Here is a 20,162-nt window from a genome sequence, read left to right on the forward strand (position 1 = left end):
GAATGCAGACACGTTTGAAAAAAATTTTTGTGGTTCAATTTATTAGAGAGAGGTATTATATACTATTACAGCAAAACCAGACGTATCAAGGAGCATGTACTTCCTTCCACCAGAGGTGAGGGCTTCTTTGGAAACATGTACTATGAACTCTGGAAAATTTACAGCATGTATTGTGAGGAAAACAGAAAGCTGTGAATGCATCTGCTTACCTTGCTTAGAGTCCTTTTTTCCTGAAGAAGTAAAATCAGAGACTATGTGTGTCTGAAGATACCATTTGGAAAATCAGTCCTTTGTTTTTATTTGATGTTCTCTGACCGGACCTGCTTTTCCCTGAGGTTAAAATTCCAATTCAATATCATTTTCATTAGACCTCATTTTACCTCACTTCTTAATGTTTTATCTTCAAAATGAATGTCACAGAAGATGTTGAGATTCAGATAGTTTAAGCCACTGTAGCCAACAGCTTTGATGACAAGAACAGAGTCTTTGACCACCTACTTCTAAAAGAAGTGTGAAGTTTGATTGGCTTTTTGCCAACCAAATATAATTCTACCCTTGCCTGTAGAATTCCTGGTATTACCCACACAGAGAACTTAATATCATCTCTTGAGATTTGCGGTGATGCTGTGTTTAATTCAAAGTGAAGTGAATGTCGGTACTCCATCACGTTTCTCTTCACTTCACATACAGGGGGAAGTGCTAATAGGGATTCTTTTTCTTGTTATTACTACCGATTCTTTGAATACAGTGTTTAAATACCTGGGGCTCCATTGAAAATATGAAAAACGGATTAATTTAGCTGTAGACTTGACTGTAAGACTGTTGAATTTATTCAAAGAAAAGAATACTTTAAATTTATATAGTAGTTAGTGCTTAGAAAGTCTTTTGCTGTGTGTGTGTGTGTGTGTGTGTGTGTGTGTGTGTGTGTGTGCACGTGTGCAAATGAGCCTCATGGCAACTGCCAAAAAAGAGTTTAACAAGAATGCCACTCACATTCTCAGGGATAGAGAATTTACATTTACTGTTTCCTGGGCACTAGGGTTAGATCCCAAGAATATTTGTAGCAATACTCAATTTCTTGGACTTTTTTTAAGTTTGTTTATTTATTTTGAGAGAGCGAGCATAAGCAAGGGAGAGGCAGAGAGAGAGGGAGAGAGAGAATCCCAAGCAGGCTCCATGCTGCCAACATAGAGCCTGATGCAGGGCTAGAACTCATGAACCATGAGATCATGACTTGAGCGGGAATCAGCAGTCAGACAATTAACCAACTGAGCCACCCAAGTGCCCCAGTTTTTGAACATTTTTATTATGTGTAGAGAGTCACTAGTTCTACTATAATCCAGTTTAATTTCAGAAAGAAGCAACTACCCTTAGGTTTACATTTTTCTAAGCTTAAAATTCTATATTTCAGTCAAGAGTGTAGCCAGATACATAGCATACATATATACAAACATGAAAATATATGAAAAATTTATTTATGTACCAATATTTATACCTGTATGTATTATACCACATATATATACATATATATACACACACCATATATATAATACCATATATATATGTATACCATATATACATGTATATATAAAATACCATTTTGCTATGAAAGTTAACAGATGAATAAATAAATCTTTTTCAAGATGGCTGGCCAATTATACACACACACGTGTGTGTGTGTGTATATATATAATTGGCCAGCCATCTTGAATAAGATTTATTCATCTGTTAACTTTCATAGCAAAATGGTATTATATACTACATATATATTATTGGGTGTTACATATAATAATATATTACTATAAATAACATCAGGATAAGTATAAATATTAGCATTCCTCAACTTGACATGTTTTATGTGATCCACATAATGAAACACGGGGCCCGGGGTAGCTCCCAGGGTTTAAGGCTCCTCCACAGGATTCGTGGTGTGGTGTGTAGTAACTTTCTGTCGCAACCCCTACCGAGTCTCAGTGTCTAATTCCAAGACTCCACCCAAGGACCCCAGTTCTTTCCTATATTGATGTGGCAGCAGTTTCTCCCAGAACGAAACAATTAATTAAATATGTATGCATGTTTGGTTGCCTAAAAGCATAATAAGGGCCCACAGGATAGTCCAGAATTCCTAGAACTGAAAATAGTAGCCCTACTGGCCCATCCTGGTCCAGGTGATATTTTAGGGATGGTGATACACTGTGTGGCGTCAGCAAGACAGAGCAGTTATTCAAAAAGGCAACCAAGATCTAGGAAAAATAATACCTAGTGTATATTAAATACTTAGTGTATTGAACACTGTATCCAGGGAACTTCTCTAAATACTTTATATGCATTCACTCAGTCAATACACCAACTATTTGTTGAGATCCTTCAATCATTCAGCCACTGTTCTAGACACTGGATTCATTAGGAAATAAAACAGACAAAAACTCATGTACTTCTCAGCTCACCTTTCTAGTGGAAGAAGACAGACAAATAATTAAGAGAAACATATAGACAAGTACAAGTATTATAGAGAAAATTATAGCAGGTAAGGAGGGCCAAGAGCCAAGATTTCAGTCATGTTTCCCATACAGCCTTATGGCTTTTACTTATGGCCAAATCAAGAGCCAAAGTGACTGGATCTGACTTAGGTTTTCATGGCAGGACCATGGCTGCTGTGTTGTAAACCTTTGCAGAGGTTATCACAGTAACCCAGGTGGGAGATCACAGTGGCATGGGTCAGGAGGACAGCAGTGGTGCAAGTGGTCAGATTCCAAATCTCCATTAAAAGTAGAGCCAATTGGGTTTGCCAACAGACCAGATGGCAGGAGTGAGAGTGAAAGAAGCCAAGGCAGACCCCATAGTGTTGTCTGTGAATTTCGTTAGGAGTGCTTGTCCTCTGTTCCCTGGATCCTCACTGCAGACTGGTTGTAACCACTCTACAGATGAGAAAGCAGAGATGCACAGAAGTTACAGAGGCAGATTTCAGCACAAATAGAACATCTAAAGAGCCAATATGTAGTGACGTCTAGTGACAGAATAGGATGCTGGGCTCATTGAGGAAACCCTTTCTGTGCCAGTGGGCCACCAGTGATTCTTAGGCAGAATCTATCATCTGCACATCCAAGGCTGCCTTCCAACTCCTAAGATTCAGATTCTCTGTGTGCTTGTCTTCACTCAGTTCTCTCCAGAGGAACATCTTAAATGTTGCAAGGGCACAGACTATTTTGCTCTAGTTAACAGGATCTCAGGGTGCAAATTGTACACAAATTAGGCAACTTACAGGTACAGGTCTCATGCTTCTATATTCAGCTTGATGCATCTTCACACATAGATCAGGATTTTATAGTCCTTTCCAATCTACATTCTTAGTTCATCATTGCAGCCCCATCTGAAGACAGAGTTGTATCTTTCAACATGTTGAAAGAAAATCCTTGCAACACTAAGAATGGAAGGGAACCAACATTTACTGTGCACCCACCATATTCTCCAGGCACTTGTGTTTGATTTCAAGCATTCCTTGTTTTATTTAAACCCAGACAATAAACCTTTGTGGTAAGCAAAACAATAGCAAGTGACCTAGAGAAGTTACCCCAGGTTTTCTTTTCAAATTCTGGTTTCCGCTAACATCCTAAGGATCGAAATACCTTCTCTTTGGGGCCCTTGATCTTCCTTACTCCCAAGTGGGAAAGTCTTTTTTTTTTTCTTTCCTTCCTGGAACTATGTTGCCTGCACTCCATTGATTTCTCTGATTTATCTATTTCCTGGGATACCTGGGGCCCTCATCAGTTTCCCTAAGTTGGCCAATTACAAAATTCCCTCAGTTGGCCCATCTCTCTTAAAAAGTCCCCAAATTTTTAACTATCCCTTTTCAACACCTACCTAACTTCCTAAATACATTTATAGAAATTCCATCTCATTTCATAACCTAGACTCTTGGCTCTTCTTAACAGTGATACCAGTATAAATAATACCATTCTCATTTTTTAAAAATACACAAAAAATTGAAAACCCAATCATCCCATTATCATTAGAGAATGTACGGTTGCCACTCTGATGGTAATAGGTCCTCATTTACTGAAGGCCAGTCACCGTTCTAGCACTTTCCATGCCTTCACTCATTTAACACTATGAACATTTAACACAACCCGGTGAGGTAAGTTGTGTTATACATTTCACAGATACATGGTGGTTACATGATGTTCTCAAGGTCACAGAGCTTTGAGTGAGCTGAGATTGGAACTCAGACACAGTCTGTAGCCTTAACCTGCTTACACACCGTTCTCTGTTTCTTCTTACGTTTCTTCTCCCATCTCCACTAAGGCCTTTCCTGCCAGCCTCATCAACTTTAAAGATGTTAGATGCCTTTTCCTATCAGTGCCACCAGTCAAAACACTTCCATCTGGTCAGTAAAGTAAGGAATGTGTTGTCTGTATATATTATTTCTATCTTCAGCTGTACTCAAGAGTTACACTCATTTATCACAGATCGAGGGTTCTTTTCACACCATCGGATCACTTCTTTCCCCCTTACTTCAGCACATTCTACATGCATGAAGTTCCAAAAATCTGTTCCCCAAATATCTCAGAGTTTAATGCAGTCTTCAGTTACTCCAGCTACAGCCAGATTGGGTGGCTCTCAGTTGGTGGCAGGGTGTTCCCATTTGGGAACATTCCTTCCTATAGTTCTGCACTTTGTTTCCATTACAGTAATTTTACATCTCTGTCCAGAATAAAGATTCAACGATAATGATTAACAAGTATTCCAGTACCACAGATATTGAAATATTAACTATTACGACCGAATGCTGATATCGGGGTGGGGGCAGTGGATGATGCAAAGGTAGAACATCCGACGACGAGAAATTATTGAGGAAAGGAAAAAGAAAAAGAAAATAGTGCGACAGGCTTGGCTGTGACTTTAAATATGTCGCTGTCTTCCTCTTCACAAATATGGTTGTGATTTAAGAGAAGGACTTTTTTTTCAGACCTGACTTGTATTTTTTCACACCAGTACAACAATTTATGGGGCAAGGTAGACCCTGGGGAGAAGTGCTATGTTATATAAACATATGCTAGCCTGCTTTTCCGACTTGTCTAGATGATGTTACTGAGTTTTTGGGGTTTTTTTTTATTTCCAGAAGAAAATATTTTAGTCACTATGGTTAGTACACCAGATTAAAAACTGAAAAGGAAGCTACATCGAGGATCGTTTCATATCACAATTAATACCAGAAGCTTAGTATCGGCAAAACTTTTAAATTCATCGTGGCTTTGCAGACACGCACTGTAAAGTCCTCCCAAGCGCCGTCTGGTTCTGCTTTCCCTGGCCTAAGGGATCTATAAAACTACCGAAGGAAATTGAAGTTAAGGAACAAGCATGTGTTTTACAGAATTTCAGATCTCTTGATTGAGGTTGGTAAAGTCTCTCCGAAAAACAATAAAAATCTTTGTTGAACTCTTTGGTGTCACCCCTGTAGGAACGGTATTAATAAACAACATTAGTGTTATGATTTTCCTAAATTGTGCCGTTGCCCACTTTACCGACACGATAAATTACTTTACATATGAGGAATTTCCTGGTTGAAATAGTCCTTATTCATCTATCAGCTTTTAATTACCTAGATAGCATGTAATGATTTATTGGTCACAAGACCAGCCCTTGCCGATGGGGTGGGGCAGTGTTACGATACGATGAAGCTTCATCCAAGGTTACTGTGCTTAGCCAAGGAGACTAGAGGGAACAACTACGCCGAATTCTCTCAGATGTTCTTCAGTGAGCCAACAGTTGGAAGCCCATCCAGGAAAACATGCCGTTGGTCAACAGCCCTCATGCCCCTGACGGTAAATGAGACAGGCCAGACTTTCACAGTCCTTAAGGCAGCTGGTTGCATAGCCACTTCCAAGCCCATTTTGTAGAGAGAAGCCTATGTAGAAACACGAAGAAGCAAAGAGAGCTATGGATATGACAACTCTAATGGCAAATCAGGACATTTTGAAATTAGAGCTCTCCTTAGGGTCCTTACGAGAACTGGCATTGCTTTCTGTAGGTACAGCATATTTTCCGACAATGCAGGGCAAATGTATATTGGGTGACTAATGTATGCCAGGCTTCATATTAGGCAGTGGAGGATGCAGAGATGAATGGAGTTGGTTCTTTCCCTTAAGAATCTCATTGCTAATGAGGGGCGCCTGGGTGACTCAGTCGGTTAAGTGTCCGACTTCAACTCAGGTCATGATCTCATGGTTCATGGGTTCAGGCCCCACGTCGGGCTCTGTGCTGACGGCTCAGAGCCCGGAGCCTACTTCGGATTCTGTGTCACCCTCTCTCTGCCCCTCCCCCGCTCACGCTCTCTCTCTCTCAAAAATAAATCAACATTAAAAAGATAAAAAGAATCTCATTGCTAATGATGGGGTGCTGATATCATAAATGTAAGAGATGATATGGTACACCCAAAGTGCCATGGCAGTGAGCAAACCACAGGAAACTGAACAAAGCCTGCTGTTAGTGTGGCAGAGCTCTGGCTGTTCTCTGGAATCAATTCATTTCTTGTATTCGTTCATTCCATAAATGTGTGTTGAGTGTTTAATGGGTGCTAAGCACTGTGGCTAGGTAATCAGTTAATTAGGCCAGATCCCTATTAGCATGCAGATTGAAGGGACCAGGGAATGGGAGAGAGAAACAATCACTAAGTCAGTTAATGCGTGACTAAAGATGATTTCACAAAGTGATAGAAAGAAAACAGGATAATATGCTAAAGGGCAGGACTCTAATGGCTGCTCCAAAATGGTCTTTTTGAAGAAGGAATGATTAAGCTGAAACTCAAAATGATACATGCGTAAAGAACAGCATTTCAGGACTGAAGGAAAAGAAGGTGCCCATGCTCTGAGGCAGGAATGCTGGAGTGGAGAGGGTGGGAAGGAGTCAGTGAGATGGGCAGAGGGCAGATCAGCACACCCCCAAGCTCAGCATTCTCACTCATGAGACCAGCACAGCTTGTTTCTGGATAACAGGCCTGGGATTCCATCAGAAATGCTCGTAAAGGAAATCACAAATGTCACTGTATGATCTGCTTCAGTAAAGCTCATAACTGAACACGGTTGTTTATCTTAAGATAAAGAGATCATCAGTGAGTGGTCAAAAGCTACTTTGTTCCATGTTGTCACTTCAGCTTCCTAGCGTGTATCATCCATACCAAGTTATCTTATGGCTTTTTTTAAATATAGTTTATTGTCAGGTTGACTTACATACAACACCCTGTGCTCATCCCAACAAGTGCCCTCCTCAATGGTTATGGCATATTTTTTTGATATTAAAAAGGGTGGATTAAATGATAGCAACTTATTTCTTTCTCATGTAAAAGAAGTTTAGTGGTGGCAGGCAGTCCAAGGCTGGTATGGCAGCTGCACCATCATCAAGAACCAGCTTTCTTGTATTTGCTGCACTGGCCAACCTTAGTGTACTTCCTCATAGTCCAAAGTGGCTGCTTCAGCTCTAGCCACTTTACCAACATTCCAGCCAACAAGAAAGGGAAGAAGAAGAAAGATTAACCTTTTATCTTTGATGCTCTTTCCTAAACAGCACCCACCACATTTCGACTTAGATCTCACAGGCTAAGAACTAGTAACACGGCCACACCTAGCTGCAACAAGAGAGCCAGAGGAATATAGTCTGAGCTAGAGGACAAAGTGTCCAGCCAAGAGTCAAGTGTTTGCATCTAAGAAGGGGAGAGGGGATATACTGGGGAACAACTAGAAAATTTTGCCATGAAAGTCAGTAATTTTTCAACCTAAGCCATTTAACAACCTTTCTGTGTCTTTCTTATAGCAAAGTGCTTTTTGAATTTTTGAGTTTCTTAAAAATAATTTCCTAAAAGAGATGCTAACTGTGTGACAGGATGGAGGTGTTAGCTAATGCTAATGGTACCCATTTTGCAATTTATAAATGTATCAAATCAACACATCATACACCTTAAACTTACATAATGTCACATGTCAATTATGTCTCAATAAAGCTGGAGAGTGAATTTAAAATTTTTTGAAAATAATTTTCTACAATCTGAAATATAGGTCAGCATGTTTCACAGATTGTATTACTAGTAATCAAACGATTGATGTTTTATGAGATGGTTTTTGAGATAAAGAGCCATCACAAAATTATAAAAACCTGCAGGAATGATAGAAGAGGTAAACAGATTGAGCACTGAGATAATGAACCCTGTCTTACACAACTTCCCCAGGAACATCATAACATTTTTAAATTATCTCTCTTATAATAAAAAGAATATTTGGTTACTAACTCTGTTCTCATTTTTCTTGTACTTTTAAGTTTTTTAAATAGTACAATAAGATTAAAACAAAACAAATTCTGTTCTTAATTGTTTTCACTGTCTGGGAACTAGATCCCTAGAAAATAAAGTTTCAGAGCCATATATATCCTAGCGCTCTTGATTCCTTTTCAGAAAGATTATTTTGCATGTTCAGCTCTCAGTATATACGTGTATAGAGTGAAATTTTACTTTCCTTTTTTAAAAAAGTTAACTTATCAATTCAGGTCCCAACTAACTCTTCCTGCCCTGCCTCCGAACATCTTTCTTAATCGTTTATTTTCTCGTTACTCCCTTTGCCAGAGGGTGGAGATACAAAGTCTGCTGCTTGCATCATACAGCTAGATGGAATATTGGTTCTGAGTCCCCCAGGGTGATCGCTCCTGCTTGAGCCCCTCACCACCATCCTGAAATGTCCACTGGGAGGGAAAGCGCATAAATGCTATGAGCTGGTATCTAATTTGCATATTTGTCTATGATTTGGAGCCATGTGCCTATTTTCTAAGAGTTTTGATTGTTTATTTGGAATATTCCAAGCCAAGGGTTTCCTTTGTCTCTGAGTAAGCAAGAGCTTCTGGGAATAATTGCAAACATACTGGAGTTTATTTGAAACACCCTTCTCCTTAGTTATTTTCTGGGTGTTCTGCTCTGTCTGTTTTTATGGGGAAAGTAATAATTCATCCTATATAAGAGCCCAAGGCAGCTCAATACAACTGAGATTTACAGAGTACCTGTGTGTCAAGATCTATAATGGGTGTCAGTGGATCATTATGTGAAAAAAGAGAGTCCTCTTGGGGAGATTGAGTCTTGTGGCTAAAATAACAGATCAACAGGTAATTATGATGGATGCTAATTACCGTCATCAAGATACACAGTGGCTAGCAGAAGACGGGGAGAAAGACTTTCCAAGTAAAGGGCAGCCCAAGCAAAGAAGGACTTTGGGGTTGCTAAGGTAGAGAATGTCTGGAGCTAGAGTTGAAAAGTTAAGCAAAGACTTGGTCACAGAAACCTCCTTAAGTGTCATCAACATCATTACTTTAAGCCATGGCAAATGGCTTTTCATTGTGATGAAATACATAGTGTTCTAGAAAGTACCTGAAACCATAGAATAAAGATTTGGGTCAGAGGGCGTGATAGATAAATGCTAATAATAAACTACGAGGGGTGAAAAACATTTTAAATTTTGACGCGAATATAATATGATATAATTGAAAATTTGCAAGAATTTTTTTCAGCTAAAATAAGACATCAAAGACCTTTCTCAGTAATAAGCACCAGAACATGGAACTTGGCATGTGAATTCCTCTGTCTTTGGGTTTTATCAGAGGGAGGTTTTGAGCTACACTATCCCACATGTGTAGCCCCTGAAGGATTTCAGTGGAAGTTCATGTCTTCAAGCCAAAGTTCCTATGAGCTTGAAGTTTCTCTGGTTAAAGTATCAGGTGGTGAATGTACCACTTAGTGCCGACCCATTGATCCTTAGTTACCTCCAAATTCAACCCCACACCCAGGTACCACAATTAATTTAGACAGACAGGCTCAAGCCTCTGGGAAAGCCTCACTCAACTTAGAGACATTGACAGGGTCACACCATGGTGTTTCCCAAGCTTGGACACAGAGACATTTTCAGAAACATTTGCAAGTTTAAATTCAAATGGCACAGTAATGTCCGAAAGCAGTGTTGATTTTGATGAGCCGATATGAAGTTCCCATACATCCGTGGTTGTGTTGCCAGAAGGAGGCACAGTTCTGATATACTAAGTCATATTCTATTTACATAAAATTGATATTTTGCCGCAAAAATATAGATGCTCAAGTTGTGGATTTCAACCTTCAAGGTACCAAAAGGATCCTTGTATCTCAGGTTCTGTGAATCAGCTCTCCCGGTTCCCCTGAGACTAGGGACTGAGAAAATGACCACTTGGGTAACTGAGGCTGGATGAGATGGGAGTGGACGTGGACACAGAGTGTGCCTTTTCTGAAGAAATATGCAGCTGGCAGAGCAGAGACGAAGCACTGAGGCACGGTAGGGAGACAAAAGCTGCGACATGCTTGGCAAGACCCAGAAAATTTGTATGAAAAGAAACACTACCTGAAAACCTGAGGTTGAGCACTGAATTTTTTTTGACGAAAATGATTTCATGAGGAAGATGCTTACAGAGGAGACCAGAAGGATTAACTGAGAGGAGCAGGTGAGAGAAGTTAAGTGAGCTTTTAACTTGCTGGATGGCTTTGAAAAAAGAGAGAAGTGGGAGATGGCAAGATATGAGGGTCGCCACACCATAGCACAGACCATCCCTGCACAGGAAGGGTTACTCTACCAAGATGTTTCAGAGGTGCCATGGCCGGAAAGAACAGTTGCCCTCTTGGGTCTGACACCCTACTGACCAAATCCCAAGAAGCATGTAATGGGATATATAAGTTATATATAATAAGTGCTGGGATTTTTTTTCCCCAAAACTTGTTAACTCCCTTGGAAAAGCCCTAAATCTTCAAAGATAAGCCCTCCTACACAAAGAAAATGAAAGGTCCCATTCACAGCAGCAACAGGAGAGACTTTAGCCAGATATGTATATGGTTGATGAGAAGAAAACTAGAAAATCAGACAAATGACAGAAACACAAAGAAACAAGTTGTTTATGTTTCCGAACAGGAGGATCACTGTTGAATCATCTGTTCTTACCAATTAGAGAACCATTTGGGAAAAAAGCAAATACGTCTTCTCCTCATTATTGTAACTAAGCCTAGGAAGATAATCCTAAATGCAGAAAAAGAGGTTAGGATTTGCCTGAAAATAGTGGTTTTATTATAACTATTTTGAATGTTTCTGTATCAGTGAAAATTGATGATAATTTTGCTTATTAAAGTAAAATTCATAATTTTGATTTATGTGAGTAGCTTAGAGTCACTAAGGAAAATAGGGAAAACGTGAGAAAAAACATTATTCCAGTATTCAAAGGTAATCACTGTTAACATGTTGGTCCAGTCTTTTTTTTTTCTTTTAATACCCTTAATTTGTACACTTAACTTTGATTAAACAATTTATTCTTTTTTTATGTTTGTTTATTTTGAGAAAGAGCAGGGGAGGGACAGAGAGAGGAAGTATCCCAAGCCAGCTCTGTGCTGTCAGCACAGAACCCCACATGGGGCTCAAACTCAGGAACCATAAGATCATGACCTGAGCCAAAATCAAGAGTAGGGTGCTTAACCCACTGAGCCACCCAGGTGATCCAACAATTTATTCTTTCAACAAATATACAGTTTGTTGAAACTGTAGGACAGTTTCTAGGTGCCAAGGATACAGCAGTGAACAAAATCGAAACCTCTGCCCTCAGGCACTTATATTTTGGAAGGGAAGGGGGAGGAGGAGAGGGAGAAGGAAACAAGTATGTCTGTTCTGTAGCACACTGGATGGTGGTAGTAAGTGCCGTGGAGAACCGTGGTGTAGGAAAGAGGATAGAAACTACTATTGTGATAGTGGGGTGCTGTTTTAAGTTGGGGTGGTCACGGAAGGCATCACTGGAAAGATGACCTTGAGCAAAGATCAGAAGACACAGTGGGAACTGAAGCCAGGGCAGAAGGACTAGCAAATAGGTAGAGTCTGGATTTGCAAGGGAGGACGGTTTTGTTCTTAGAATCCTTACAAGTTTTAAACATTTTTTATTTGACAAAATGTACATAATTCACTACTTGTCATCTTAAACAGTTTTTAAGTCTACGTAGTTGTATATTTTGAGAGAGAGAGGGCATGGGGGAGGGCAGAGAGAGTGAGACAGGGAGAGAAAGAGGATCCCAAGCAGGCTCCACACCGTCAGCACAGAGCCAGATGCGGAGCTTGAACTCACGAACCATGAGATCATGACCTGAGCCAACACCAAGAGTCGGAGGCTCAACTGATGGAGCCCGCCAGACACCCCAATCACTTTAAGCATTTTTAAGTTTGGCGGTATTAAGTGCATTCGCAGTGTTGTGCAACCATCACCACCATCCATCTCCAGAACTTTTCCATCATCCTGAACTGAAACTCCCCGTTCCCCCTTCCCCCCAGCCCCTGGCAACCACTATCCTACTTTCTGCCTCTGCATTGGACTATTCTAGGTGCCTCATATGCGTGGAATCATAGAGTATATGTCCTTTTGTGTCCAGCGTATTTAATTTAGCATAGTGTCTTCAGGATTCATCTATTATTGTAGCCTGTGTCCAAATTTCATTTTTTTAGGCTGATATCCAATTGTATGTATAAGCCACATTTCATTTATCCATGTGTCTGTTGGTATTTCCACCTTTTAGCTGTTGTGAATATTGCTGCTGTGAACATTGGTATGGGCTCTGTTTTTAAGTAGAGCAGCGCAGACTTGCCAAAGACTGGATGTGCAGTTTGGGAGAAAAGGAGAAAGCAGAGATGGCTTCTCAGCTTTGGGGCCAGAGCAGCTGGCAGAATAAAGGTTGTGTTTGTTGAGATGGGGAAGGCTGGGATTATGTCGCCTCCTTTTTATTTGACGTCGCAAAGTATTCATGTGGCTATTAAAAGTCCTCATTAATGTCGGTAGGAGACATTCCTTGTCTTCCTGCACGTTCAGCATCCTTTCCCGACTCCCCTCTAAAATGTCCTCTTTTCCAGTCATCCTACTTTTCCCCAGTTCACTCACTGAAATCTTTCTGTTGATTCAGATGAGGGAAGGGGTAGTTCGACATACGTCGCTTTTAATGGATGTTGCTCAGCTTTTTTAACAGAAAAGACAACCTAGGTTGAAAAAGGATTGTTAAGGAGCTGGATCAACCTTTTCTCCCACCTCCCCAGATCACATAAACACCTCGTTATAGCTGCTCCCAGGATAACTCCTGCCAGAACACAAGAAACCAAGCAAACTGTAACCGCCCTATCTCAGGAGCATAGTCCCAAGGCTCCAGCCTTCTTGACTTTCAGTCTCTCCAAACACTGGATTGTAAGAACATATTTATTAATCAACATTTATTGAGTACCTGCTTACTGGTTAAGCACTTTGGTTGTGAGAATTCATCAAGATGTATTTCTTTCTCTTATAGAGTTTATGGTCTAACTGGAAGGTAAAGAAGCACCTAGAAAATGAGTGATAGGTGCCACCAAAACGGAAGCCCAAAGTAGTGTCAGCTAACCCAAGTCTAAGGAAGGAAGTGCAATCTGATGTGAAAATTGATTAAACGGGAACATCCCAAGAACTGAGACACGTGTATAGCTAGAGATGGGGGCTGGCTTGAAAGATGACTTGTGGGAAGTCACCAGAAGTCAGGTAGACAAGGTCTTGAAATCATGTTAAGGATTTTGCACTCTATCCTCAGGGCGGTACGAAGCCACCGAATGGGTTTAATCCAAGAAGTGCTAAAATCTAATTTGTACTTTGGAAGTGTCCCTCTGGCCTCAGTGTGGAGACAAGGCTAGAAGCAGAGCAACACTGGAGTCAGAGGTCTAGCTTGCAGGTTTTTAGCAAGGGTGGGCACATTTTTGGACGGGGATAATGGCAGCAGGGTTGGCAAAAAGTACGTAGTAGGTCCAAAGATACTGTGCACAACGGAAGCTGGTGGTATAAAAAGACCAGACTAGAGCCCAGTTTTGCGTCATACACAGTTGGTGACGAAGCCATTCTCTAGATAGAGTGCACAACGGAAGAGCAGGTTTGGGGGGAAAACAGTGTGTGTTCAATTTGAGACGGATCAAGTTCAAAGTAACTGTGCAACGTTCAAGTTCAGAGCTGGACAGTCTGAAGTACAGGCAAGAGATTTAAGCCACGGGAAGAGATTGTGACTGAAACCCATATAGATAATAGAAAACACTAACCTTCTCAGGGTGTGTGTTTACGTGATACCAGAAGCCTCCTGACAGAATAGCAGGATATCTTACCTTTCCCTTTGTTTAGGGCTCTTTTAGACAATTAGTTTTCTAATAATTACAGTCTGTGAACAGCATCTTTAACAGCTAGGATAATATTCTCTAATACGGGTATACATTTACATAACCAGCCACATGGTGTCCTGTTAGTTTTCACTGATGTTTTGCTATTTAAAAGAACCCACGAGGAATATTTGCATTCCCCCAAATTAGCTCCATGGGATGTGCTAGTAAGCAGACTGTGGCAAAAGTATTCCATGGTAGATAAATACATTTAGAGAAACCTTGATTAAAAAAAACATTGAGGGGTGCCTGGCTGGCTCAGTTGGGTGATCAAGTGTGACTCATGAATTTGAGCCCCACATTGGGTGTAGAGATTACTTAATAAAACTGGAAGGAAGGAAGGAAGGAAGGAAGGAAGGAAGGGAGGGAGGGAGGGAGGGAGGGAGGGAGGGAGGGAGGGAGGGAGGGAGGGAGGGAAGGAGAGGAGAGGGGAGGGGAGGGGAGGAAGGAAGGACAGGAGGGAGGAAAGGAAGGAAGGAAGGCAGGGAGGGAAGGAGGGAGGGAAGGAAGGAAGGAAGGAAGGACAGAAGGACAGACAGGAGGGAGGGAGGGAGGAAGGGAGGAAGGGAGGAAGGGAGGAAGGAAGGAAGGAAGGAAGGAAGGAAGGATGGAAGGACGGAGAGACGGACAGACAGGAGGAAGGTTGGTTCAGTAGAGGTCTTTACAGTGATTTCTCAAAGCCTCAAATATGCTGCTTTGTGATGTGACCCTTCAAGAGGGTGCTGCTATGGTTTGCTTATACCTTTACTAAGCCTTGGGACATTACATCAGCTTTTCGGGGGTAGTGCTCTCAGGACTAGTGACCACAGAAGTCTCATGGGATACTAACCTATATGCAAAAGTTGTCTCAAATTTCAGCACATAGTTCCAGAAACTGAATTATCAAATTAACAGGAATGAATATGTTTATGTACTTGATGCACATTGCCAAATACCTTTCCCAAAGGTGAGTACATTGCCAATAGAAATATAAATTGTTACAGAGAGCTGTTGCCCCCACACCAGCTGTGATAGTGAATTGTTTAAATCTGATCTAATATGTGGTGTTTCTATGACTACAGAGAAGCTGAGCACTTTTCCATGTTTCTGGTTACTTACTGCTGCTTTTGTGAAAATCTTCTCTGGTCTTTAGCCTCTTTGTTGGGATCTTAGCTATTCTTATGAAGACAAATGGTCTATTTTTATTATCAGATATTAATGCAGAATTTCATATATTTGTAGCATTCTCCCAGTTTCTTGTTTATCAATTACTTTTTAGTTATGTTCTTTTAAAACATGTGGCACTTAATACATTTTTATAAATCCATTCTTTACAGCATTTCTTTTTGTAGTTTTTTGTTTTTGTTTTTTTTTTGTTTTTTTTTTTGTTTTTTTTTTTTTACTGTTTTTAAGCTTAGAAAGGCCTTTTATAAAGCTTTATCTAGACACTTAGTAATCACTTCTTGGTTTTTGGTTGTTATTGACATAAACTCTTAGCCTCCTTGGAATTTATATTGCTGCCCTCCCTGAAAAACAACTAAGCAAGATTTATAGCACTCTTTTCTGACTAATTTTCCGTCCCAAATTAATATATTATGCCCAGACAGTCTTTAATAATTGTTATGAAAAAGATAATTTGTCTCCATTTCTTAAATTAGCAAATTGAGATGAATGGCAGTTTATTTATTAGTGGTCAGTTACCTTGGTCAGTTTCAGTCTTGAGACCAGCATGTATTGTGACATTAATGCGACAAAAACCATTACATTTACAAACTGGCTCAGACTTAATTTGATACTGTGACAAAAATTTTTTCCTCAAAGCTCATAGGAGAGATCACTAGAAAGTAAAAAAGACCTGGGGTGTTTTAAGAAATTTGAAAATTAAATGAAGAAAGGAAAGTCTGTTCATCTGTGTCAGTAATAAAAGCAGCCACTCTACCAACACCATGGGGTTTCATTCTTCCAGCCCGCTTTCTAGCTGAGGAAGCAGAGGCTGGGAGTTACTAACCACAAATGGGAGAGCAAGGAAGGGCAGAGCCAGGACTCCTTCCAGGGCTGTTTATCATCAGTCCTGCTCCAATCAGGGTCCAAGGAGATAGTCTTAGGACTCCCCAAAGGGCCCTCTCTTTTAGACAACATCTGTACTTTATCCAAGAATAAGAATCCTAGTGCACCACTCTGACGTTTATAGCGTAAGGTTAGCGTTAAGAACCACATCCCCGAAGTTGTGTAGGCAGGTAGCACCTGTAAATTCTCTCTCCTACAAGACTGAACTTGGGGGCCCTGAAGGGGAAGAAGTGTTTCTCTCTAGTGTGGGAACTAGGTGCTAGGGGATCACCTCAGGTGGGGCCGAAGGTAAGCCCCTCTTATCTGGGCAAGCCCCTTGGCTTGGCCAAAATGCCCGTCCGCGCCTGCTTTCCCAAATGTTCTTTCCCTGCAAGTTCATTCACGTGGAAGTTTCAGAGCAATTCCTCCTTCCTCCGAACCTGCGTTTTCAGGTTCTCAGGCTGCGTTAGTTCATTTGGGAAGCGCGCACGGTGCGGATGGTGAGCCAGCATCGCTGTGCAGAGACAAGCGCTCGTTTGTTCCCAGCGCAGCCCTGTGCCCTCCAGTTTACCGGCTTTGCGGCGACTGCGGCTGATCCTTTCTCAAGTCCCCCGGGAGCCACTTTTGTGGCAGCCTCCATTTGGCTTCACAGGGCCTCGAGGAGGGGCCGTGGGGGCCGCTTGGCATGGCCCAGCAGTCTCCCACGTTCAGAGCAATTTGCAAACTGCTCTCAGAGGGAGCCCGAGCCCAGCCCCGAACAGGCCGCTCCTGTTACCCCCATTGTCTGCGGGGATCGGGCGCCTTTCCCCAGCTGACCTGCCTGCGAGTGGCGAGATGTGAAAAGTTAGAGACAAAAAATGGTCTCTACAGACTGAGGGGGAGCTTTCTTGTACAGAAAGGAAGGAAATACCTCTGTGGGATTTTATTTTTTCTCCCCCCCCCCCCCACCCTCCCCTTCATCCAAAAAATACAAAGAGACTCTGTCTTTAATGCGAATGTCGGCTTTAAATCTTTTAGGTTTGGATTAACTCTGCAAAAGAAAAAAAAATCTGACAGGCTTTCAGATATGACGCAGAAAAACTTTTTTCCCCTCAATTCATGTTGTTCATTTGTAAAGCCAAAGGCTGGTGGACTGAATAGTGGGCGCTCCTTGTTCCCCATTCATAGTTAACATCACAATGGTCAGAATTAGCAGCCCAGAGTCTCCGCCACTTCTGCCTTTTCCACCAGCGACATTTAATACAAGGTGGCAAGGGCAAGCATAAATCTCTCTTCTTTGGCCCCTAAATTAAAATAGATTAAAATTAAGCCACGCAAACGAGGGCATTTTCCGTTACGCGACTTAGAATCTTAGCTACCTTTTCCCCACAGGAGGAAAAAGAAATGTGGTGGTTTTGGGGGTTGTTGTTGTTGTGGTTTTTTTTTTTTTTTTCTCGGTCCTTACCTCACTAAAAAGCTGCCTTCAATCTAAACAAATCCCACTGATTTGATAGACATTTCCTATTACATAGTAATTGTTGGTTTTCACTATAGACGATGTCAGCAAACATGTTGAAGATCATGTTTTGCTTATAAAATAAAGTGACTTTTATGTGAATATTTTTCGTCTTGTCGGTGTCTAGAATATAGGTGCTATTTCATTGAATCCACGTGGCCACATTTATTTTCTGAAATTCTTTTGTAATGCCGTGTTTTTATTTTGAACGTGCTCAGAGCTATTTAATCGTATATATGGGGAAAAAGAAACCATAGCATCCTTGAACTGACAGTCTATATCAATGAGCCCATGTTAATGCAAAAAAAAAAAAAAAAATTAAACATCAGTACCTGGTCTTTAGTTGAGGGTCGGAATGAATAGGTAATCTCAAACATAATCTAAAAGTAGTAATCTTTGTATTAGGTACGGACTGATTGATTAGGAATGTTAATATGTAATTGCATATTGGCCTGTAAGAATAAAACTCTAGATCATTTTTAAGTCCTGAGCCACACCTGGTTTAAAAAAAAATCCTTGTGAATTTGAGTAGAGTGCAAATGTACATGCATTAGTTGACTGCTTTTTAATGGAGTTCTGCCCATACATTTATGCACTTAAATAGGTACTGAAAACTTACTCTAGTAAACAGAGACTCAAAGTGAAACAAAGTATTTCTTTTGGTTTTACTGTATGGCATATTCCTTTTAAACTCTGTATAATCTAATTACATTACAAAGGGATTTTATTATAATTGCAAATAGCTAATAGGTTTATTAATTTTTTAAGCATAGAATCATTTTCTTTGCAACCCAAAAGGTTCTGATATAGCCATTTAGTATTTGATACAAAGGAATGATTATAAATATTTTTAATACACTTTTCTTTGAGTTTTACACAGTAGATATTTGGTTTGACTTTAGCAGTAACAGGACATATCAATGCAAGTTATGTAAATCTTTGAACAAAAATTAAGATTATTCTGCCTAATATCATAGATATCTTAATTTGATTATACCATATCATGATTTATCTGGATGATTTTTTAATGTAATATTTTACAAAAGCAAAGTTAATTTTTATTGGCCAGAAATAGTAAATTTAGTTTCTAACTAGGATTTATTTTACATGTTGTAGTATAAGAGAATTTAAGCCAGAGTATATTTGACGTTTGCTCCAAAAGATTGATTTTGATATTCTAAGTTATAAAAGAAGGTCAAAGTTTATTACTCCGCATAGTGACCACAGTAATAAAAATCTCACATAAAAGTATGAAAAGATTTGGCACATGGTAAAACCCTGCTATATTAGCTACTTGAGGGAGAAAAAAATAGATGTAGCAAAGACATGTTTTAACACATTTGGCTTTTGATTCCAGATTCTGCACAAGTTTGGATTTAGTTACTGTATATCCTCTTGCAGAATGAAATAATTTTAAATTATTTTACTTAAAATCATATAAAAATTAAACACGAGTGATGTATGTCTTAGTTTTTAAAGGAATGTTATTTCTGATGGTTTACCCAGGCTGCCATGTTGTTTAGCTCTGGAGTCTTTTGGATGGGCCTGTTGTTTATCCCTGTGGCGTCTCTGCTTCTTGATGTGGCCTACAAGGTGTAAGTATACTATTCGGCTGTGTACACAAAAGTATAGATGTGTGTTAACCCTCAGATTTCTCCAGTTGTAACATCAGCTCAATGATGTTAGTGAGAATTCGTGGTGTTAATTAGTTCTGCCTGATAAATAAAGAAGAAATGAGTGATTCAGAAATTAGAAAAGTAAGTTAAAGACTGAATAAGATGTAGAGCAAGTATTTTCTATTAATAGTAGACAGTACATTTTTAGAAATCAGCCAGAAAAAATCCAGGCAGAAGAAAAAATTCTGTTATCTCCAAACACATATATATTTTATTTATGAACAATAGTTGTGGGAAAAAAAGGTTTTTGCCTGCCTGTTTCAAAGCTTATATAAAATATAGAATGAAAGGAACTAAAACTGTACTCAATTTTCTCAACGATTATCAGTTTTAAAATGCTGTCTCTTCCCACAAAAAAAAAAAAGATATCCCTAAAGTTAATTCTATGATGCTTATTTAATAACTCTGAGAGTTTTAACTTTTATAAACCTAAACCATTCCTTTTAAGACTGTTGTTTCTGTAATTGCATCATGCTCAAAATTACTGTAATTTTTAGATTCTTATTGAAAACTGGTTGCCTGTACTCTGATTACTGTTGTACCTAGCAGCACATTAATAAACCAGTTTTGTAAAGTGTGAAGTCTTCGTATGAAGATTTACATGCAAATCTTTTTTTTTTTTTTTTTTTCCAGTATCAAGAGAACTGCTTTTAAAACATTGGTAGATGAAGTTCAGGAGCTGGAGGCAAAATCTCAAGACCCAGGGGCAGTTGTGCTTGGAAAGAGGTAAAA

General features: G+C 39.9%; 1 protein-coding gene across 7 annotated transcripts in view; it reads left to right on the forward strand.

Annotated features, from left to right (window-relative positions):
• The window catches only part of ATP8A1 (ATPase phospholipid transporting 8A1), a 239,196-nt gene that overhangs the window by 204,867 nt on the left and 14,167 nt on the right, over nucleotides 1-20,162 (forward strand). For 6 of the 7 annotated variants that reach the window (XM_086705145.1, XM_086705147.1, XM_086705146.1 and 3 more), the window contains 2 exons: nucleotides 19,261-19,349; nucleotides 20,064-20,156. In XM_086705145.1, the coding sequence (XP_086561271.1) occupies nucleotides 19,261-19,349; nucleotides 20,064-20,156 (182 nt within the window). Of the gene's footprint in view, nucleotides 1-5,119; nucleotides 6,313-19,260; nucleotides 19,350-20,063; nucleotides 20,157-20,162 lie in introns of those variants that run through there. The other variant, XM_086705149.1, reaches the window with a different exon arrangement.

This window comes from Puma concolor, chromosome B1 (genome assembly GCF_028749965.1).
Source record: "Puma concolor isolate L17-30 chromosome B1, mPumCon1.1.hap2, whole genome shotgun sequence".
Lineage (NCBI taxonomy): Eukaryota > Metazoa > Chordata > Mammalia > Carnivora > Felidae > Puma > Puma concolor.